This window comes from Jaculus jaculus, chromosome Y, assembly GCF_020740685.1.
Source record: "Jaculus jaculus isolate mJacJac1 chromosome Y, mJacJac1.mat.Y.cur, whole genome shotgun sequence".
NCBI classification, from domain to species: domain Eukaryota; kingdom Metazoa; phylum Chordata; class Mammalia; order Rodentia; family Dipodidae; genus Jaculus; species Jaculus jaculus.
Window position 1 is genome coordinate 1,230,212 of NC_059126.1, and position 23,854 is coordinate 1,254,065.

A 23,854-nucleotide genomic window follows, 5' to 3' on the forward strand; every position below is an offset into this window, starting at 1 on the left:
TGGCTGAAAAGTCCATGTGACTTTACCAAAACAGTATCATTTCACACATAGTTTATTGTGTGGAAACATTGAATCCTAACATTTATTTAACATGTGAAACATGACACTGCAGTCCAGATTTCCAAAAAGATTAGCAGATTTCTTCTTCTTTAGCAGAATACTTACCTAGTATCTAACTTATAAATTCAGATTTGAAATAATTTACAAGGTCTTATGGTAAGTTCTGGGTAGTTCTTTACCTCATAAACATATACCTATTTTATTGGTAATGAGTTATTTACAATTTTGTTACTTTTGTTATTTCCATGATGGTACACTACCATGAACTAAAGGACCTACTTGAATTTCATTAAGATAGAATCAATTTGCTAAAGGCAGTTGTAACCATTCCACTCAAAAATACTGCAAAACTGTTTAGAATAGCATAAAGATTTTTTTCTATCTATGGAAAACACAAGAGTAACATGTTATCAAATGGAAATATAGTTTAATCTCAACTCTGTAATTAGACAGATGTTGAAACATCCATACACATTTCCACATAAAATGCCAACAGGGAACAATTATTTATTTTACTCCATCTTCCCTTAATGGACCACACACTGTGGACACCAATCTCTGGCATGTATTTCTGGAAGGAAGGATATCGTATGAGTTCACTTAGTTTAGACCTTAATACACTCACTAGACAATCCAGGAGTAAGACATTAAAAATCCCAGAAAATAAGTGGTTTATATTATTAGTTATTATTATTATATATTATATAATATATATTATTATATATTATATATATAATATATATATAATATATATTATTATTATTATAGTTATTATTATTATTATATATTATTATTAGTTATTTCAGAAGGTGATGGAAACATTTTTGTGAGTGTTACACCTTAACTGCTGGGAAAGCTACATCACCTTGTGAGGTCACAGTGGGAGAGGTTGTGACCCATTGTGATGGTCTTGTTTACTTCATTTGACAGAAGCTGCAGAGTTCACATATTCACATGAGCAGTGGAGCTAAAGAAGAACTCACTTGAGATGGCACAAGTACCTTCAGAAATTCAAGATATTTATCCAAAAGATGGATCTCCTGTTTCAGACGCCTTAGTCAAATCTCGACCATGTGATAACACACTCCTTGAGGACACAGGGCTAATGGCTAAGGTTGAGGAAACTGCTTTTCAGCTTTTGTGTCAGCAGTCCCTGATAACCCATCCATGCTGTGCACTTTGTGTCAATGATCCACAGGAAGATAGTGATTTTTTTTCTTTGACCTTTCCCAAGAAACTTTGGAAAATAGTAGAGAGTAACAAATTTAAATCTGTCTGTTGGGATGAGGAGGGAACGTCTATTGTGATTAATGTGGAGCTTTTCAAGAAAGAAGTTTTGGAAAGAAAGCCCCCATTTCGAATATTTGAAACCAATAGTATGAACAGCTTGGTTCGACAGCTTAATCTTTATGGATTCAGTAAAGTGCAGCAGAATTGTCAAAGATCTGCTTCTTTGGATGACTTCATGGCAGAAGAAAAAGAAGGCTCAGCTAAAGTAACTAAAGTGATCACCTTATTCACATAGTCATTCTGTAGAAATGCATAAGTTTATTTTTGAAACAAAAGCATATTTTAACAAGTTGGGCACCTCTCAGTTTGAAGTTATATAAAATTTTAATAATAAATCATATTTTCCTTTCAAATTGACAAAAACATCTGCATTAACCCTCTAGTGTTTTTACATGCTTAAGAGACAGCTAATAAATTTGAATCTATACAATGATTTAGGAGTAAAACTTCTAAAGCCACTTAATGGTGGTAATATTCATTATCAATATAAAAATAATATAAGTTTTCACTTAAACAAATTAGCAGCTAGGTATTTGTTTAATAATAAAGACATTTTCAAAAGTAGGCAAATGTGCATTCATTATTTGAATATATTAGCTGTATGCAGTTAACTAGAAATCTGTATCTTTATAAATTACATTTGCTTGTAATGTTTTGTGTACATATAGTCACTAAATTGCTTTCTCCTTTGGTTTTAGTTCAAGTTCTATCGTAATCCAAATTTTATACGAGGCCATCCCCATCTGTTGTTGAGAATGAAAAGAAGAGTTGGAGTTAAAAATGCTTCTCGAGCAACTGCTTCATTGGTTCCAGAATTCAACTCTACCCTCAGAACACAGAATAACATAGATAAACACAACTGTGGTTTAGTTGATGAAGCTAGGGAACAAAGTTTATTTTCCACCTCTGCAAATTTAAATGTGCCTCAGATGAACAAGGCTCCCACTGGCCAAGGGATGACTTGCACAAACTATCCAATGGGAAGTGATTTTTGTCCTCCCTCCTCATATTTACTTAGGCCATCAGAACAAATGCCCACAGTTCAATACTCTATTTCAAGTCATTTCTCCACTTCTTATATGCACTCCCACTGCAGCTACTCTCAAGCCAATGGGAACAATTTGAATTTCATTTCCACTTCTAGCCCTGAGTTCCAGATCGTATCTCCTCTCCACAATACTCATTTTGGACTGCCCATGGAGCACCCTAATTGTCTAACTGATCATCTGAATTTCTCAGCCAACCAGTCTTGTTATTATAACCTGTTACCAGCAAGACACCCATGGCTCCCAACATCCAATGTGACTAATATATCCACTGATTCACAGTCAACATCAACTTACCTACCATCTTCAATATTACAATGTAATCCTAAGGACAAATAAAATGTCACATGACCGAATAATGTTGCAGGATATAATATGTTAAACTTCATGTTTAATAGAAGTTGAGAAATAACTCTCATTTGAAAAATAAAGCTACATTTCATCTGTATGGTTTCTTATTTCATAGTTCTAAACATCATGAGTAATGTGAGATAAGGTGAGAAAATGAGGGAAAGAAGGAGATTAGTGGAACAGAGAAGGAACTGGGCCAAAAAGGATGTGGTTAAGGCAACTAAATAAAGGGTATTATATATTTGTAAGAAATTTTGATAATGAACGCATCACTATGTAGAATCAATATATGTCATAAAAGAGTAGAATTATATTTCAGTGGCAAGGTATCATATTAATTATTTAGTGTACAGCATTTGACAAAAATGTTGGCATGCCTCTTTTCTGTAACTTTAAATGCATCTAAAAGGAGTATATCCTAAGAATGGGGGAAAAGAAAGCACACAATAATGACAAAGTAAAATGTATTGACTTATGAAATCACTGAGAATAGAGAGCATGATCTGACCTAGACATGTTGTGAAGGTAAACAATGAAATGAAATCCAGTACTGGCCAACTTGCACCACTTCTTCATGACGTTAAAAGTCTTAGTTAATTCTATGGTTAAAATGGGGTTTCTGAAACTAAGTTTGTACTCACTAAACATATTTCCTGACCAGTAATCATGAACACCACCATTCCTACCATCCATTGAGTAATTATCCTACAGCAAACCCCAAGCTTTTATTACTGTCAGTCCCTGAGGGAATTGAAGGTAGTATTAACAAGTGCTATTTCTCTCTGTACTGTGCCCTGTGATAGAATAATGGCTTTATCCCATGTCAACCCTTACACTTTTTCATGTACACTTTTATTATAGTGTGGTCTTTCTTATTCCATTAAAAGACAAACTATGTTCCCATCGCCTGCATCTAATTTTTTTTTTTTCAGTTCTGAGCCCAAGTCCTCCTATGACTGACAAGTTCCGTTAAGAACTTAACTTTCTTTACTTTCCAGTTTGTCTTCTTTACCTGCTACTACTACTCTGGAGCTCATTCAGGCAAATCTGTCACAAAATACTCATTACAAGATGGGAATGGTGAGACATTCTTGTAATACCATTAATTGGGAGTCAGAGGTAAAATGAACCAGGGTTCAAGGTCAGAATCACACATATTGCAAGGTTACAAGATCTCTGGGCTACATAATTACCCCGTCCAGTTGCAAGAGGCCTTGAAAGATGCACAAATTAGTGTGTCAAGTTTTGTGATGATAAAAATTTCAGAAAATTATGTGGTGATCAGCATGGGCCAACAACATGTACATTTGGAAAGAACTATTATAACAAATAGATTTCAGCATGGCAATGGAAAGCAAGGGATGAACGAAGGCCTCTTCATATCCACTGGTGAATAAAACGAATACTAAGTATACTATTTGCCTTACTGTGTCAAATTTGGAATTGGCCTGACTCTGAATTTTTTTTTTTTGATTGTCAAACTTTCAATATGAACTTCTTTTATACTTTGTATCTCTTGGCATTTGCCAGTACTGAATGGCCATCAGTTACACTTCTTTCAAACGTACAAAGAACAAAACAGAACTTCAGAAAAGAATTTTTTTTTTTTGATTTGATAGAGACAGACAGAATGAGAACAAGAGAATGGGCATATCCAGCCACTGCAGAGGAACTCCAGATGCATGTGTCACCTTGTGCATCTGGCTTACATGGGTACTGGAGAATTGAACCTGTGTCCTTAGGCTGCACGGGCCAGTGCCTTAACCACGAAGCCATCACTCCAGACTCAGAAAAGTATTTTTTACTTGAATGCTTATTGATGCTTTATGGTCCCTGAAGGAATGGGACTTTCACATGCAACTGAAATGCACATTTACAGTCCTAATACCTGGCCACACAACAGTGAAGGAAGGAATACAAGCAGGCCAGATAGGCAAAACCATAAAGTCACAAGCATACTGGGAATTGAGCAAGCTAGTACTAACAGTAGATTGAACCTACATGTGTCATCTTTCAGTTCTTCCATGTGATGCTGCTCAAGCACAGACAAGAGGTAGCATGTGAAGATATTAGAGCTTATGCTGTCTAACCTATAAAATCTTTATCTAACCCATAACAAGAGACTTTAAATCCGCCAATTTATATGAAACAAAAAACAACTAGGATACTCCCACTAAGCCACTGACACTTATTTTTCATGTTTCTGGAGACCAGGAAACTTGATTTTAAGAAGGTAGTCTTGAATTCATACATGCTGCATGTAAGACAGTACAATGAACTAAAGAAAACAAAAACAAGAAACATGAACTCAAAATGTTAACCTTAGCCTACCTGACATTATACCATATTTCCTCTGTAACACACATCCTTTCTCTCTATCCTCTTCCCTGTAACTAAATGTGGTAAAGTCAAGTATTCAGGGCAGTAAACTCTGCTTAGGAAGGAGAAGATAACCAACCAATCAAACCAGGGTATCACTGTATATTGGAGTTACATAAAGCGATGTCCCACTAGGTTTAGGGCACAGGCTTTGAAATAAATTCACTGTGTCAACACAAACAAACTGCTACTTTGCATACAGCACATTGGCATTCTTATTTCCCTTGCACCTGCAAAATTATGGTGCATTGACCAAGAATAGTCATGTGTTTTCACCTCCATTGCTTCAGGGTTCCAGACCTCTTTGTGCACCAGGAAAGATGAGTTGCCTGGAGCCAGGAGTTCAGTTAGTCTATAGGACACTGGCCCTCCTGTCATGCTGCAACATAGATCCTAAAAGTTTAACATAACCCAAGCAGGAATATCAGAATGAAATGCACCTCGGTGCATTTTGGTTCTGGTCAGTGCATCCAGAATGCAGAAGGGAAGTTTGATCATTGTCCAGAGCCAAGACTTGCCTGAATAATGTCATATGAAACAAGGAAAACACCCCTTTGTAGTGGTTCCTGAGAATTGGGTGATGGGTTGGAGATATTTTTTGGATATGAATGAATGAATGAGATAGCTGAATTGAGAAAGCAACAGTCACCTCCTTCTCTAAAATTCCCATCTCGTGTATGGTTTTTGTCTTCAAATGAAGTTGTGGTACATAGAGTAAACACACACCCCTATAATGTTTGGTTAAAATTTTTGAAAGTGGATATTCTGGTGATTGTGAGAAAAGGTAACTTGTGATTCTGTGTAGGGTCATGTTGTTGAAGACTGTATGGTATTCTAAGCTGGTGATGTAGACAAAGGACTGGCATCCACAGTCGCTCAAGGGAGTGTGAATACTGCTAGTTGCCCTGGCTGAGTGTAAGACCCTGCTTATGGGCTAGTGCTTAGTACCCCAGGGAAACTGCCTGGCTTTAAGACCTTTTCATAGAAAATAAAACATTAAACATGATACAACTTTAGACATTTAAGAATATATAAATCCCAAAATATAAGGGCTCATGCAGTATAGATTCAGGTTTTTCCTAGAAAGTGTAAAAAGTAAAGTTTTCAGGAAAAACCTGTCATCTTGATATGTCACTATGTCAGATATATAGGTGTAATTGTGATTCAGTCTTGTTATGTAAGAGACCATTTAAATTTATATTCAAATAAGACCTTTTCTGAGACACATCCCCTGCCCCCCAATGTCCTTGCATTTAGTACCGTTTTCATGTCCTGAGATAGCAAAGGGCTCTCCTGAGATCCACCACATCATGACACAACATGGCATGTAATACCTCTATCATATACTAAGAGTGTGTAGACCTCCCCAGAGTCACCTCATGGCATTTTCCTTTATAAGACTCACACATATCCTGACAGGTTATAGCTGTCCTGCAACGTGTCATGTACTACCACACACTGGCCCTGATATAGCACAGACCTGTCTAGAGGCACATCGTTTCCTAACTTGTGGTGCCACTCACATGTCCAAAGACACAACACGTGTGCTGAGACACTTCCTACCATGACCTGTAGTATCAATCACATGGTCTGAGACACTGAAGATTTGTGCTCAGACACAGCCCGGCAGACTATAGTCTTCACATATCCTGAGGCAGACATAGCTTTCCTATACCACCTCATGTCTGTCCAGTAATACAACTCACATGCTCCAAACAATGCAGACTTTTCTTGGACAACACATCTTTTGCATGTGCTATCCCTCATTTTCCCTAAAGTGGCACAGGCCTGTCCTGACCACATCACTCTGAGACAAACTGTGGTCTGATATGTGATGACCGCCACATATGCTGACCCAGCATAAATTCTAAAACACCTGTTCTCTGCGAATGTGAAAAAGTCTCATGGAACAGCTCATGATATGATCTATAGTACCAAACACAACAACTCTTACACTTTCTCCATCTCTGACAATAGTGCCACTGAGATGTAACATTCACATCTCTCTAGAAATTCCTAATTGTATGGATTCTTGCCTGGCATCTTGTCTCTTACCTGTCGTGGCCTTGCCCAAGGCCTTTCCTTGTCTGGCCTGTTGCCTTATCTTGCCTTGTCTCTTGCCTTTTCTTGCCTTCCTTTACCCTTGCCTTGTCTTCCTCTTCCCTTGCTTCATGTCTGGCCTCTTGCCTCTTACCTGGCCTTGCCTATTTCTTGCCCTTGCCTCTTGCCTTGTCTTGTCCGGCCTTGCCATGCGTGACATCTTGCAATGGCCTCATTTCTTGCCTCTTTTTAGCTTCTTTCCTTGCCTTGTTTCTTGCCTTACTTCTTGTCTTGCCTGACCTTATTCCTTGGTTCAATCCTTGCCTTGCCTCCCTTCTTGCTGCTTGCATGGCCTCTAGCCACTTGCCTGGTCTTTTTCTTGCCTGGATCTCTTGCTTTGATTAACCCCTTGTCTTGCTTGGCCTCTTGCCTTGTGTAACCTACCCTCTTGCCTCTTGCCCTGTGTGGTAATTTGAATAGATGGTCCCCAAGATATTCAATATTTTATTAGTTTGTGGTTTGCATCTGCAGCCACAGGCTGGAGGCAGTGACACTGGGGGGAATCTTAAGGTATGGTGGTGGATTTGAGATTTTAATCTAAAGATATGCAGTGTGCCTAGCTGGAGTTACTGAAGTGTGCTGTGCTGTAAGGCTATTGGTTTTTGGCTTGTGCTTCTCTCTCTCTGTTTGGATATGCGAAGGCAAGTAAGCTTCTTCTACTGTTATGGAACTTGTTTATAACTGTGCCTGGCCTGGAAGCTCATCACAGCAAACCTGATGCTGTCTCTACCTTTTTGCCTCTTGCCTTGCCTCATTGGTTGCATTAGCTTGCCTCTTACTTTACTTGCCTGACATCTTTCCTTGCCTGATCCCTTCCCTTTCCTGGCCTCTTGCCTTGCCTTGCCTTACCCCTTCCCTTACATTTCCTGGCCTCTTGTTTTACCTCTTGTCTTGTCATGCCTCTTGCCTGGACACTTGCCTTGTCTTGACTTGCCTCTTGCCTTTAGATTCTTGGCAGTCCTCTTGCCATTGCTTCTGAATGCTGGCATTAAAAGCATCTACCACCACAGCTTGGCTCCTTACTTGTTAACATTTTGCCACAGTCCTTGGTACTCAGTTTTCCCCTAATTGTTTGATTTCATGGAAAACATCACGACATTTTCTTTTTAAAATTTTTATTTATTTATTTATTTGAGAGTGACAGACACAGAGAGAAAGACAGATAGAGGGAGAGAGAGAGAATGGGCGTGCCAGGGCCTCCGGCCTCTGCAAACGAACTCCAGATGCGTGCGCCCCCTTGTGCATCTGGCTAACGTGGGACCTCGGGAACTGAGCCTCGAACCGGGGTCCTTAGGCTTCATAGGCAAGCGCTTAACCGCTAAGCCATCTCTCGAGCCCAATGACGACATTTTCTTTCCAAAATATTTTAGTATGTATCTGCTAAGGACAAAAGTATTTTCAAAGCATGCAATTGCCTTTAGCTCCTGAGCAATATCTCAAGCCCAGAAATATTCTTTATTTATACATTTTTTTATTTATTTGTTTTCAGAGAAAAACAGAAGAGAGGAAAAATAAAAATAAAAACAGAAAAAATAAAAACGGAGAGATGGAGGAGGGAATGAATGCTTGTGCTCACCAAGGCACCTAACTGCTGCAAATGAACAATGAACTTCAAATGAAGGTGCCACTTTTTGCATTCAGCCTTATGTGGGGACTAGGGAATCAAACCCTCTGTAGTTATGCTTCACAGGCACATATTTTAAACGGGGAGCTATCTCTCCAACACCAAGAGTAGTTACTTAATAATCCTAATAGAGATATAATGCAGAGGAAGTGTAGTGTCATTGCAATATTTTTTGATTAGTGTATGGCCCCCATTCATGTGTCAGTGTTTCAAGACTCATGTAGTGCATTTTGGTATGTTGCCTTTGTCTGTCATCTATAATGTTCCCCAGCCCTTGTTTTCTGTGACAATCACCCTTTTGAAAAGTCCTGGCAATTTATATTTGAAAGTAACTTTGTATTTGGATTTTTCTTATTGATAAAAGTATTGATACCAATAGTGCTATACAAGTAGAATATTATTTTTTCTTTTGCATTTGTGGTGTATTTTTGTAGTATGTGAAGGGTGTGTATGTGTTGCATATGCATGTGTGTGTGCAAGTGCACCAGCCTTGTCTCCATGCATGTGGAGGCCAGGGGAGTACATTGGGTTTCCTCCCCTAGTGCTCTTCTGCTTTATTTCCCTGACTCACAGGTTGTCACTTACTGATTCTCCAGTTAGACAGCAAGCTGCAAACATGCTCTTCTTTTCCTTCATCAGCACTGGTGTTATAGAGCTGTTTTGACACGTCAGGTTTTGATATTATGACAAAAATCAAAGCCCGTCCTGTTGTTTGTATAGCAAGAACCCTTACCTACTGAGCCATATTCCTAGCAATTTCATTTGAATTTTTAAAAAATAAGTACCTACTGCTTTGGTAAACTAAAAAAAAATAAATAAAGATTACTTAATAACTATTAAAATTCATTTTTTAAATAAAATGGTTGATATTCCTTAAAATGTCTGAAAAAATGGGGATGGAGTGATAGCTTAGTGGTTAAGGTGCTTGCCTGCAAAGGCTAATAACAGAAGTTCTATTCCCCAGTACCCATGTAAACCCAAAAACACAGGTGGCACATGCATCTGGCGTTCATTTGCAGTGTGTAAAGAGTCTGGAAAGCCCAGTCTCCCCTTCTCTATTTATGTTTGCCCGTTCTCTATCACTCCACTGCTCTCTCTCTCTCTCTCAAATAAATAAATAAAACATTTTACATAGTCTGAAACATTGAAGCAATTATTTGCTGTACTCTGGAGACTGAGGCAAGAGGATTACTTCAAGTTTCAGCCACGACTATATAACAAGACACTACAACACTATATTATAAAACCTCAACCCCATGAAATAAACCAACTATTAGCTGCAAATGTGGTGTCTATGATTCCAGCCATAGGGAGGAGAAGGAAAAAGGAAAAGTAGTTCAAGTTACATTAGGAGTATAAAGTCATCTTGAACTACATTAAAACATCTCCAAAAACAAAACACAAACCCCGACCCTAGTTACATTCCAGCATGTTTGTGTATTCTTACTTTTCTACACTTAACAAATATTATATTTAAAAGTACTAATGCCAGCCAGGTGTGATGCTGCATGTCCTTAATTTCAGCACTCATGAAGCAGAAGTAGGAGGATCACTCTGGGTTCAAACTCATGCTAGGAAAACAGGGTGAGTTCCAGTTCAGCCTGAGCCTGAGTGACTCCATACATCAAAACAAACAACACAAAACAAAAATTTTTAAAGTGAAAGTAAAAGCAGATGGCTGGGGATGTAGGTCTCTGGGAAAGTAACTGTACCCTGCACACAAGCAAGGCCCTAGGTTCCATTCTGTTTTGGAGAAAGTGATACAAGGACAGTGGGAAATAAGGCTCTTTGGGGAATTGTAAGATAAGTGAAATATAAAGTTTGTGTGTTCTTTCTGTTACTTGAATCACATTGCTAGTCTATTTAATGCTTCAGTGCATACTAACATTGACTGATTTTCCAAAGACATGAAGGTCAGAAAAGGAGGAACAAAGAAAATGGCTATATTTCCCATCCTACTGTATTTTATTGAAATACAGACCTGGCCTTATCTTCAGATCTATTCATTCTCCTCCCCTCCTCCCCCCTCTCTCTGTTCTCTTATTATTATTAATCTATTATAACTTCTATTCTGTTTCTCTGTATTTGAAATAAATACATGAAATAATTTTTAATGCACATTCTTTTCTGTTCACCTTACCTGTACCCCTTTTCTGGTGGTGTGCTAGATTTAGGGGTACTATTCCCACCTTCCTCATGCAATAACGTGGGCACTCTCTTGCTGTTCTTTGCAGTCTGCTCTGGGGACCCGATGCCCATCCTCTGCTCATGCCATGCTTTTGTATGCCACCTCTCAAGACTGTAATCCAAAATAAAAACTTTCCTCCCATCAGCTTCTTTCCTTCCGGTGCTTTCAACCTGCAATAGAAACAGCCCAGCAGACCAAAGATTCATAGTGAGGAGGCACGTTTGTTTTATGATCTCTTTGGTGGGTTGGGGTTCATAACTCTGAGAGGGGTCCCTGTCTTGTCCGGTTCCACATTGTTCTGCAGGGGAAGGAAACATCACCTAAAATCTATTTGAAGGGTACAGTGATACTCCTCCCCATAATCTTTCTGTGAACTCCAACAAAGAACATGCATACATACATCATCATGTCATTCACGGAAGGATCACAGGCACCACACCCACAGCCACCGCCTCAGGCTGGGAGCCCTTCACATGGAATCCAGGAGGCTCAGCCTTGTCCTCAGCATGCATGTGCAAGGCCTGGTCAGTGGTGAAGAATCGCCAAGGTAGTGAAGAAAGAATATGCAAATGATGCGCAGAAGGTGAGGTAAACATGTTGCCTGGGCCTCTTGGCACATGCTCAAGGCATTGCAACAGCCAATCCAGGAGGACTCGGAAGTAGGCAGCACCACATGAGCAAGCCCCTTGCTAGGGTGAAGCACCCTGGCTAGGCAGCCTCTGTTCAGTGAGTACTGTGGTGGCGACTGCACTGTGTGCGTGCCCTAGAGGAGCTCCTGGTGGCTTTCCTGCCAGCCTCGCCATGATGCCCAGTGGAAGCGATGCTGGTGCTTTCTTTGTAAAGGCATCTTCTCGAGACACAAAGGGTGGAAATTGCTATGACTTAAAGGTTGACCCGCCCCTGTAAGGGTCAAAAGTGAACATTCTGCATGCTGAATCACTGAGTTGTTGTACCCCACTGTGTGCCAAGCATGCACCATGCTTTTCTCTTGAGACTCGCCTAGACTGGACACCCACTTTTATGCTGCAACGTAGCTGTGGGTGTGCACACCACAGCCATGCAAGCGGAATAGTAGAGGGACTCAGAGTGAATACGGTGTGACCCCTAATGAAGAAGGTGCTCTCTGGACAAAGCCCATAATGCCTTTCTTCATGCTCACAGCGCGGTTTGTGCAGTTGCTTGAGGAATGTTTTCATTAGCAGAGGCTGGGGATGTACTGTCCACTCCACCCAAACTGCACGTGGACATGGTTGTGGAAGGCTTGCTGCCCCATGCCAATGACTGCTGAGAATACGTGGATGTGCTCCCCCATCACCCACCACTGGTGTGCACCCTGCAGTATGCTTTCATGTCATGGACGCAGATTTTGCTTGCTTTCTTTCAGGAGCAGAGCTCAGAATTTATAACTATTGTGACTGTGGTTGATAACTTGTGGCTTCCTCTGTCTGTGTCCTCAGCTTAATTATCCTGTATGAAAACAAGTAGATGAAGTGTCTGTGTAGTCATATGTGTTGAACACTTCCTTTCACCTATGATACTTATACTGTCCATAAGTCTGTGAATTTGTTTCCTATTACATGACCATGAACTATGAAAACTTAAGGCATGAAAGTGACCTTTCCCATTGCATTCTAAAACATAGCACCTTTTTTTTTTTAGTTTAGTTTTATTTATTTATTTATTTGAGAGAGAAAGAAGCACACAGAGGGAGAAAGAGAATGAGAAAGAAAATGGTGGCACCAGGACCTCCAGCCACTGCAAACAAACTCCAGACACATGCACCCTCTTGTACATCAGGCTTACATGGATCCTGGAGAAACCAACCAAGGTCCTTTGGCTTGGCAGGTAAATGCCTGAACTGCTAAGCCATCTCTCCAGCTCCTAAAACATAGCATCTTGTCAGAGTAAAATTAGTTCTCTTTCTGTAAAGAAACCCACATATACTTACTCTTGGATCTGTGGTGACCATTGTAAGGTTTTCTGTTGGTTGGGTATATCTCCATTGTAATAAATAGAATGTGGGTCAGAGTATGTTGTTCCCTGTTCAGTGTGTATGTATACTTGGTATGAGCTGTGATGGGTTCAGTTGACAGTAAAGTTATTAAAACTGAGCACTACAGTTGGACTATATTCATGTTATATGTATGTTTCCATGCCATTTTTACGGTATGAATTCTGTGTGCTGTGAGAGGCAGGGAGGACATGTGTGTATGTCTGTGTTTAGCTGTCCACAAAAAAATTACTACAGCAGTAAGGAAAACCTCAGTTATTATTCTGTTGCCAGTGGTTTGTATGTATTCTTGTGTTATGATGTCTGATCACCTGAACTGCAGTTTTCAGGAGCCACAGGGAATGTCTGCTCTGACCTCCAAGGATGACACATGTTAGAGATGTGTGTTTATGATGTTCCTGGGTTGTGAGTTATCCTCCTGAGGTGTTTAAGAGGTTCCTGGGGAACTTAACCCTGGTGTCTGAAGATTTTGCAAACCCACATGCCAGAAATATGCAGTCAAATTACCAACAAAGGCTTAGCATTGTTCTGAAGCAACTTTAATTCACATGTATTCAAATGCTTGCTATAGTGCTGTTCCCTGTTTCTATCAAATCAGTCAACCTGGTAAAATACCATTAATATTAGACATATGAAATGTTTTTAATGAATTTTAGTGAATTCTAAAACTAAAATTGTTTACTTATCTTACAGTAATGGTGGTGAAGGATCAGGAGACCAAAAGATCTAGAGATTTTTGTTTTCATTACATATCAACATGCAGCAGAGGGTAAGAATGCTATCAAAGAAGTAAATGGAAAGTTGATATCCTTTAATAATACCCAAAGGGGGGTCAGGGAAAGAGATTGAGTAAAGGAAAGCTGGAACGAGGACTAATCAAAATCTAAGAGGATATAAATAAATCATATGGAATCCTACATTTTTGGACAATGGAACACTCAGGAGCCATAGATTGTTGCTAGCAAATTTTTAGTGCCTGGGATGGGATACCTCCAGTGAGTTGTTGGCCAGGGAGGTCCCTGACGCCCACAAAACATTATAGGCCATTGCCGAGGCCCTCGCTTTCCTGCCAGGAATAGATGGCAAGACCCTATTGCTGAAGACTCCACATACTTGGGCTGCAAGGCCACTGAGAATTCCTGCTGGAACTGAGCTGATAAACTCTTCCATGTAGACCAGGTGACAGAAATCTGGAAAAAGCCATTCTGCATGCAGTTCAAAGGGAGAAAGTGATACCACCAGTGAAGATACTCAACAGTGGACACTGCAAGCCTTATATTTGACCAGACAGGTATTGGGAATTACAGGTCAGTGCCCACTAAGAAAAGGAAGAAAGAGAAAACTAATATAAAAGACTTAGAGAAAAGAGAGACTGAAAGAGACAGAGAGAGAAGCTATAGCAGATTAACGTCAGTCATCATCATACCCTCTGCAATGTCTTTTGGCTCAGGTGTTCCCTGTAAGGACCTGGTGAAGGTTTAGCCATTTGGTCTGCCTTTTAGGAAGTAGAATTTTATGGTATCATTACTGTTTGTGTCTAGATTTGTGTCTCTCACCCATTCCCTTGCCCTTCCGCCCTGCCTTCCCTACCCACCCAATTGTCTAGTCCTCACGATGCTTGCAGGGTATGTCAGCATCTTCAGTAGATTCAGGTTATTTGATGTAGATGAGTGAGACTGTGCAGTGATTTTCTTTATGTGATTGGGTGAGTTCACTGAGAATGATCTGTTCCAGGTTCAACCACTTTTCCTCAAATTTCTTTGTGTCATTTTTTCTTACTGCTGTATAGAATTCCATTGTGTAGATATAACACATCTTTGTTATCCATTCTTCTAGTGATGGACAATCTTGGTTGATTCCAGCTCGTAGCTATTACGAATTGAGCCGCTACAAACATGCTTAAGCAAGTCACTCTGGCCTGTGGTTTGAAGGTTGTAAGGTAGATGCCCAGTAAGGGAATAACTGGGTCTGTTGGTATCTCTATAGCCAATTTTTTCAGGAGTCTCCATATTGCTTTCCAAAGTTGTTGTACCATCTTACATTCCCACCAACAGTGGATGAGGGTGCCTGATTCTCCACATCCTCTCCAGCATTTATTTTCATTTGATTTTTTAATGTTTCCTATCCTTACTGGCATAAAGGGGAATCTCATAGTTGTTTTAATTTGCATTTCCCTCATGATTAGGGATGATGAACATTTCCTTAAGTGTGTGTTTGCCATTTGTATTTTCTCCTCTGTGAACTGCCTGTCTAGCTCTTGGCCCCATTTTGTGAGTGGTCCATTTAACTTTTTTTTATTTTTTTTTTATAATTTTTATTTATTTATTTATTTGAGAGCGTCAGACACAGAGAGAAAGACAGATAGAGGGAGAGAGAGAGAATGGGCGCGCCAGGGCTTCCAGCCTCTGCAAATGAACTCCAGACGCGTGCGCCCCCTTGTGCATCTGGCTAACGTGGGACCTGGGGAACTGAGCCTCGAACCGTGATCCTTAGGCTTCACAGGCAAGCGCTTGACCGCTAAGCCATTTCTCCAGCCCCCATTTAACTTTTTATTTGTTAGATTTTTGAGTTCTCTTTATATTCTAGAGATTAGGCCTCTGTCAGATGGATAATCAGCAAATATTCTCTCCCATTCTGTGGGTAATCTATTGGCTTTGCTTATTCTTTGATGGTCTGTAAAGAAGCTCTTCAGCTTCATGTGATCCCATTGGTTAAGTGAATGTTTAAGATTCTGAGCTACAGGGGTTTTGTTCAGGAAGTGTTTTTCCATTCCTATATCATGGGAAGTTCTTCCTATATTTTCTTGCAGGAGTAGTCGAGTTTCTGGTCTTATATTGAGGTCTTTGATCCGTTTGGACTTGAGTGTAGTGCATGGTGAGATGTGTGGATCAAGTTTCAATTTCCTGCATATGGTTATCCAGTTTCTCCAACACTGTCTGTTGAAGATGCTATCTTTTCTTCTGAAAGAAATAAAAGGGATACTATTTGCAAAGGAAGAAGTTAACTTAGCTCTATTCTCTGATGACATGATTATATATGTAAGAGACCTGAGAGACTATATCCCAAAACTCCTGAAGGTGATTAATTCATATAGCAAAGTAGCAGGGTACAAATTCAATGCACAAAAATCAGTAGCCTTTCTATATTCAAATGACAAAGATATGGAGAAAGAAATAGGGATGTAGTCCCATTTTCAGTAGCAACACAAAAAATAATAAAATACTTTGGAATAACGTTAACCAAGGAAGTGAAAGTTCTATACAATGAAAGCATAAAAACACTCAAAAAAAATTGAGGAGTACTTGAGAAAATTTAATGACTCCTTTGCTCCTGAGTAGGCAGAATTAACATTGGGAAGATGGAAATCCTACCAAAGGCAATTTACAGATTTAATGCAATTCCAATTATAATCCCAGCATTGTTCTTCACAGAGATAGAAAAAATGATCTCAGATTTCATATGAAAGACAGAAGGCCTCAGATATACAACTATATCCTCAGAAAAAGAAATATATCCAGTGGCATCACCATACCTGATCCACAAAGTCATAGTAATAAAACAGCATGGTACTGGCATAAAAACAGGTGTATAGACCAATGGAATAGACTTGAGGACCCAGACTTTGGGTTAAGCAACTATAGCTACTTGATATTTTACAAAGGCCCTAACAATAAAAAAAATTAGAACTAGAATATAGAAATGCTAAAATTATTGGAAGATGTCTCTGTTAGTCCTTCTAATTGAACATATGAGAAATCATTAATACAGAATTCACAAGTTAACTTTAACAACTTACTAACTCATCACATGTTGTCTGTACAGAGTCTTTGACACATTACAGAAAATAGGTGTTATATAGGCTACTCTACTATATAAGAGTTCCTGATACATTCTTACACAAGACATACATTTGCATAATTGTAATAGTGCCCAAACTTTTGTATCAAAAGCACTGTAAATGCATATGCCAATTAAATGATATATAATGGACATTTTTAAAACTGTCCATTTTATAGAAAAAAAAATGTTTGATTTAAGGAATCATGTGTCTAAATGAAGAATTTTGGTGTAATTATGTGTATTCAGTAAAGCATATTCCACTGAGTTTAACATGTTGGTAACTTCACCTTTAATCTTTCTAGACTCAGGCTTGGAAATACATTAAATTAGACCATCCCAACAAACTAACCCTGAATATGATAGCTGTTGGGGAACCACCACTTTCAAGAAAAAGATGGAGCATCCAAAGTGTCTCAATATGTATGGGAAGAAAGTGCCCAAACCAATACATCTTTCACAGAAAGTACATATATGTAATTTTTCACTTGTAAATTTGGAGACATAATATTGAAAAACAGCAAAGTTATAGACCTTAGACATTTCTGTTTTTATTTAATTTTCTATGAACAAAATGAAACAGGTAAACTTTAATGATAAGAAATAGTATATAAAATTGCTACAAAATTATACATACACTTACCAGTGGTTTAATTTAAAAAGTTACACCATTTTGCAAAGAACAATGTATGTTTAAAAGAAGTAAATTTTAACCAGTCATATTACCTTTATATACTCAACAAAATACTCAAGAAGGTTTTCCATTCAAATATATATATATATATATATATACACATATATATACATATATGTATATATATATATATATATATATATATATATATATATGGCTGTTGGGTGTCACAAAACTTTTGAAATTACTCAATTTTTTCTTACCATTCATAGTGAACTCAGACCATTCACAGTAACTTTTTCCATTAGAAGCCATTTACCTCCTCTTCCCATGACAGTGCTATAAATAAATATATATATATATATATATATATATGTGTGTGTGTGTGTGTGTGTGTGTGTGTGTGTGTGTGTGTGTGTATGTATATATATATATATTTCCCCCATTTAAACACATGTGCTTGCCTGTGAACCCTAAGCGTGCATGTTTGACTCCCTGGATCCGATGTAAGCCAGATGAGCACGGTGAAGTATATGGAAGTTCACACCTGAACTTAAAGTGGCACATGCATATGACAGATTTTGATTATAGTGGCTGGGGGACCTAGCATGCCAATTCTCTCTCTGTGTCTCTTTACTTCCAGTATTTCTTATAAAAAAGACCAGTCCATTGGGCTTTCCATAAAATTTTGAAATAAGATTTGTAAATATTCATATGGAAAATGATTAATCGTATGATTACTAAAGAAGAGCTTTTCAGTTTATCAGATCTGAGTCATATCCAAAAGCCTGATCTAATTGTCCTTATCATTTCACACCACTACTACATAGTTTAGGTAGTCTAGCTTTTTGGTTTTGAGGCAATTTGTTAACCTTTCCAACTTGCATTAAGTGTATAACAAGTTATAGAAAATTTTAATTAACTTTTGGAATCACTCCTACAGTATAATATTCTAGCCATTTTCAGAGACGATAATGACCTACTGCCATTAAGGCTTGTAAAAGAGCATCACTATTGACAGGTTTTTCTAAATTTCTGCAGAAACATTGACATAAATAGATGAATTGTCTGGCTTTGTTTGAGCATCCTCTAACTGATTTTTAGCTGGTAATAAGGGTTGTTCTTGTATGTTAAAAGCTAATAATAACATATTTTCCAATTTGGAAAAATATAAGTTCTTCAGTAATACGTATTGCTTCATTAAGATTCCTAACAACAGCCAGACCTGGAACTGGTATTTAATAAGGTGTGCATTAATTTATTTTTTTAATACAGAAGATGGTGGAAATATGCTTAGGGTCAATGTGGGTTCTTCTGGGGAACTCTTCCTCCTTATAAGGAGTCCCCTTTCAAGGAGAGCAGGTCCTTATCCTAAGAGATATAATCCTTCTGCTTTAGCAGGAAGCAGCACTGTCATGGGAAGAGGAGGTAAATGGCTTCTAATGGAAAAAGTTACTTTGAATGGTCTGAGTTCACTATGAATGGTATGAAAAAATTGAGTTAGTTCAAAAGTTTTGTGACACCCACCAGCCTTAAAGAAAGCACAGTACTTGTAAAACCATTGAAAATAAAGAGACTGAGAAAAATTCAAATAATTTATGCTTTCCAAAGAAATGTAAGTGAGCTGAGGCATAAGTTTATCCCATGTGCAATATGTGTACAAGTTTGGAGTAAGAACAGTTACAAAGCAAAGGAATTGAAATGAATGTAGTAATAAAGTAGTCATTTCCTAAAATGAAAATTACAGCAATATTTTTTCATTGACATAGGGTCTCATTCTAGCCCATGCTGACCTGGACTTCACTATGTATTTCCCAGGCTGGCATTGTACTCACAACAATTCCTTTACCACTGACCCCAAAGTAGTAGGACTAAAGGCATTTGCCACCATGCAAATGTAGAAAATTACAACTTTTCTAGCTCAAAACAAAGCAACAGAAAAGTTTATAAAAATGTAGGTGGTAGTAAAAAATTAATAAACTGAGTTGATAGTTAAAAAAAGTCTACATTTAATGGTGAGCAGTAACATAATTATTTAAAACACAATTGAGATGTTTCCTGATTGTCTTTTACTTCCACTGTTATTATATTATTTTTCTACTTCACAGAAGCTGCAAAGCCCTCTACAAGGGTTATAATTGGACAATGAACTCTCCCTAGATAGGTTTATGCAGTGCGATGTATTAAAGTACATTAGAGCCATAAGCAAACATATACTACAGGAAAACAAAAGATAAAGATATAAAGCTGCATGTACATGGGAATTCTTTAAGGGCATTTCTCAAAACAGTGGAAAGGATTGTTCAGAAATGGAGATGGGAAAAGACAGAACTACATGTGGACAATGGCTAGCTCCTTTATTGAAGCCTCTCGTAATAATTGTTTTGGGATTTATGTTAAAACCCTCTGTCTTAAATGCTGTCCAGGTTCATCCAATGTAGGATAAAAATCCTAGTGATATTCCAGGAGTACCAGCCATTACATAAAAAAATCATAGGGTGCTATGATGATAAAGAGGTGGGAATATGGTAGAAAAAGCTAAAAGTTGAAGGGATTCACCAAGTTACTGTAAGACTTAATTGCTAAGCAGCTAAAGTTATCTCTGTCAGCAACTGGATAACATCCCAAAGAAAGAACTTGCCAGAAAGGACCCACAGGTATCATAAGAAGGAAAGAGAACTTAGGCTAAAACAAAGTAAAATTGAGTTCATTGTTAGGATGGCCTGACTACAGAAATGACAAATATGAAAACTGCTACATCTTTTTTGTTAACTTACCACTCACCTTGGCTGTGAAAACTACAAAATGGAAAGAAAATCTCAGGCCAGTGCCAAGGTTTCTTTGAGGAGCTATCCCAAACTCCTGGGTAAATAAACTCCTCTACTTTCATACACATTGTCATTGGAATAATGATGTCAGAGATTTTCTGCAACACCTTGAAAGCATTGATGACATTTTTCACTAGGCTGGCTTTCTGCATACTAGAAAGTATGTTTGTTAGAATACAGCCTCTTAGGGTGTCTGTAGCCCTGCTGAATAAATCTGAGGTGAATTAGTAGAGATGTGGAATCATTTTAGAGGTGTCACATTCTCTAGGCTTTACATTTACATAGATATTTAAGTTTGTGTTTGAAAATTTTATTTTACTTACATTATGAGAGAGGGAGGGAAGGAGGGAGGAAGGCAGAGAGAGAGAGAAAGGAAGAGAGAGGGAGAGAGTTGAGAGAAGGAGAGTGAATTGGTGCACCAGGGCCTCTAGCCACTGAAACTGAAGTTCAGAAGTATGAACCACCTTGTTCACATGTGTGACCCTGTATACATACATGACCTTGTGCATATGTGTGATCTTGTGCATCTACCTTAAAACATTGTGTTCTGGGAGTTGAACCTGAGTTCTTAGGCTTCTTGGGCAAGCATGTTAACACCTAAACCATCTCCCTAGACCTTAACCTTACCTGTTAGGTAACAGAAAGAACCACAGAAGCATTTTAGTAATTTCTTGTTTTGTAATATAAGCTGATTTAGAAAGTCATAATAGTAGGGGACCAAATTATTACCTGTCCCTTTAATTTCCATGCCCTCATTCGTTTTTGTCATGTATGTGTAACCTGCCACAATTTCTCCTATTACAGTGACATTCTAGTTCATTCTAGTAGGCACATTCTGAGCCTATATACATACATATATACATAAGAAATACTCAGGTTATTATATAAATCAATATTGAAAAACAAATATTGGTTTAAAAGTAAGCTGCCATATAACATGCAGATAAAGCTTGGCAAATAAAAGCTTTTTTAAAATTTTAAGTTTTGTAGAAAATGAGAGAGACAAAAGGAGAGAAAGAGAGAAAATTGGCGTGCCAACCATTGAATCACACTGATTGCACCACCAAGTGGGCATGTTGCACTTGACTCAGCTTTGTGTATCTGGAGAGTTGAACATGGGGTTTATCAGTCTTATTTATTCTTTTAAATAGCAGCTCTTGATTTCATCCTTATATTTTTTATACTTACAATTTACTGATGTCTCACTTGATCTTTTTTACTTTTTTCTGTCCATTATTTTTTGTTTGTTCTTATTGTTTGTGTTGTTCCAGTGCCTTCAGATGGATAGTTACTTAACTGAGGTCTCTCAATTTTTGTAATATACTTAGTTGGAGCTTTATCATTCCCTTTTAGGACTGTCTTTAGCATGTCTCATAAGTTTTGTGGTGCTATCTTTTCATTATTGTTCATTTCCAGGAAGCTTTCAATTTTCATTTTGATCTATTCAATAACTCATGCGTGCTGATTGTATGTTTTCCAACATAGTTGTATCTTCTGTTGTTCTTTCTGATTTCTAGCTTGGTTGTATTGTGGTCATATGTAATACAGACAGCTGATCCAATTTTCCTAACTATTTGGAGAGCTGTTTAATGTTCTAATTTCTAATCTATTTTAGAGAAGGGCAATTTAGCTGCTGAGGAGAATGTGCATTCTGTGTTGAATGTGCATTGTGTTAAATGATCTGTTTGTGTACTATGAAGTTGCTAAACTTCATTTTTTATATGGATATCTCTCTGCAGATGATTGTGGAATAACAAAGGCCCCTACTATTACTATATTGAGATTTATTTTCAGTTTGTTTTCCTCTTATAACTTTTTCTGGTATGATCAACCTACATAAAAATTTAATTACTATTTTAAATAGCAGTGGATAGAGTGGGTAACTGTGTATTGTACTGGATCTTCATGGAATTGCTTCAAGTTTTATTTTCATTTTTTATTATGTTGGCTCCGTGCTTCTTATATATAGCCTTTATTTTGTGGAGATATATAGCTCTATCTCTTTTCTCTTAGGTTTTTATTAAGAAGGTATGTTGGATTTTGTCAAAGGCATTTTCTGCATCTATTGGTGGTCATGTTATTTCTGTTCTTGAGCTATCATTTAGATTTGTTATACCTATTGATTTTCATATTCTTTTAAGTATTCCTTTAGTTACCTATGTATGTAGGTTTGTATCCCCTCTTTCCTAAGAGCCCTCCTCAGTAGGGTTATTGGTGTTCACTCTGGGTCGGTTAGGACCTCAGCTTGGGAGAGGGATTTGTGACTCAAGATATCTCTGTACACCTTATAATCTTCCTGCTCCCCCTTTCAGAAGAATCCCTGATCCTTGATAGGTCTGTTAGCAGTTTGTTTTAATGTTGAGCTTTTCATAGCCTCTGTGTTTCATTTTACCACAGTGTTAGTTGCAGTTTCATTGGAGAGGGTTGGTGGACTAGCATTTGGAGCAATAGTCCTGTCACTGCTTCCTCTGCAGTCTCTTTTGGATCTTGTCATGGGCAGTCAGTTGTCTTTTGTTGTCAAATTGATGGATCTGTCCATCCTGTAGTATTGTTTGCTTTCTGAAAAATAAAACATTTTCCAACAAAGGGTGAGAACGTTTGACTAACTCTCTTACTTTTGGACATGTGTTAGCTGTCATTGAATGCTCCTCTGGAATTTCCTTAATATGCAGGATTAGGTTGTTCATTTAAACTCTTTTTTTCCCAAAAAAGTTGTGCTTATAACTGTACACTTCCAACTTTGCAACATCTTTGATGAATTTTCTGTGTTTTCTAAATTTTATTGTTTTGTAGTACATGCATACTTTTATTTGTGAATGCACACAACCAATGTACGTGTGTGATAGAAGCTGCAGAGAAAAAAACACCACTTGTCCTTTATCCCTGTTCTGCTCCAGCTTTTTCAGATGGATCTTCCTCTCTCACTAAACCTGATCTAATGTTTGTGGTTGAACTGGCTGACCACTGGGTCCCAGGTATACTCTCCCTCTTAGCATAGGGACTGCAGGATTACATGGCCACACATTGCTTCTTTAATGTGGGTTCTGAGGATTGAGTTGTGTCCTCATGTTTCTGTAGCAACTACTCTTTGTAGAAACACCTTCCTAGTTCCATATTCCATATGTTCTTATTTTAATAGCTTTATTTATGCTCTTTTTTCTTTGGGATTTTCTTTACATGCTCAATGACTAGTTTTAGTTTTGTATGAATTCCTATTTTTTGTTTTTGGTTTTGTCCTTTGCATTCTGATTAACAACAAATTTGTAAAAATGTTTTTGTGTAACAACATATACCCATGAATATTTCATACTTTGTAGTAGAAAATTTATTTTTTATATTTTCTGTTTTTTTAATAAAATGTCTTTTAGATTTAATTTTTCTGAGGCAGTGTGTAAAACTTCTTCCCCCTGCCTTTGTTTGGAACTTCTGTATGGCTGTTTTACTCATAATTAAACATAGGGCATTAAATGTTCTAAGTGGTGTGGCTTGTGAATAGTGTCTCTGTT

General features: G+C 38.0%; 1 protein-coding gene and 1 non-coding gene across 2 annotated transcripts; one reads left to right on the forward strand and one right to left on the reverse strand.

Moving 5' to 3' along the window:
- Positions 1 to 1,048: 1,048 nt before the first annotated feature.
- LOC123457041 (heat shock transcription factor, Y-linked-like) lies at positions 1,049 to 22,028 on the forward strand. Its single transcript, XM_045141142.1, has 3 exons — positions 1,049 to 1,555; positions 2,049 to 2,241; positions 21,964 to 22,028. The coding sequence occupies exons 1-3, from the start codon at positions 1,049 to 1,051 to the stop codon at positions 22,026 to 22,028; spliced, it is 765 nt and encodes a 254-aa protein (XP_044997077.1).
- On the reverse strand, positions 18,469 to 18,595 carry LOC123457139. The gene has a single exon (XR_006634913.1). It is a non-coding gene; the product is annotated as a small nucleolar RNA SNORA33 (small nucleolar RNA).
- Positions 22,029 to 23,854: the final 1,826 nt, after the last annotated feature.

Coding starts and splice junctions, on each gene's coding strand:
- LOC123457041 (XM_045141142.1), top strand. CDS start 1,049: ATGGCACAAGTACCTTCAGAAATTCAAGATATTTATCCAAAAGATGGA. Junction 1,556..2,048: donor AAAAAGAAGGCTCAGCTAAA/GTAACTAAAGTG, acceptor CTTTGGTTTTAG/TTCAAGTTCTATCGTAATCC. Junction 2,242..21,963: donor TGATGAAGCTAGGGAACAAA/GTTTATTTTCCA, acceptor AATCTATTTTAG/AGAAGGGCAATTTAGCTGCT.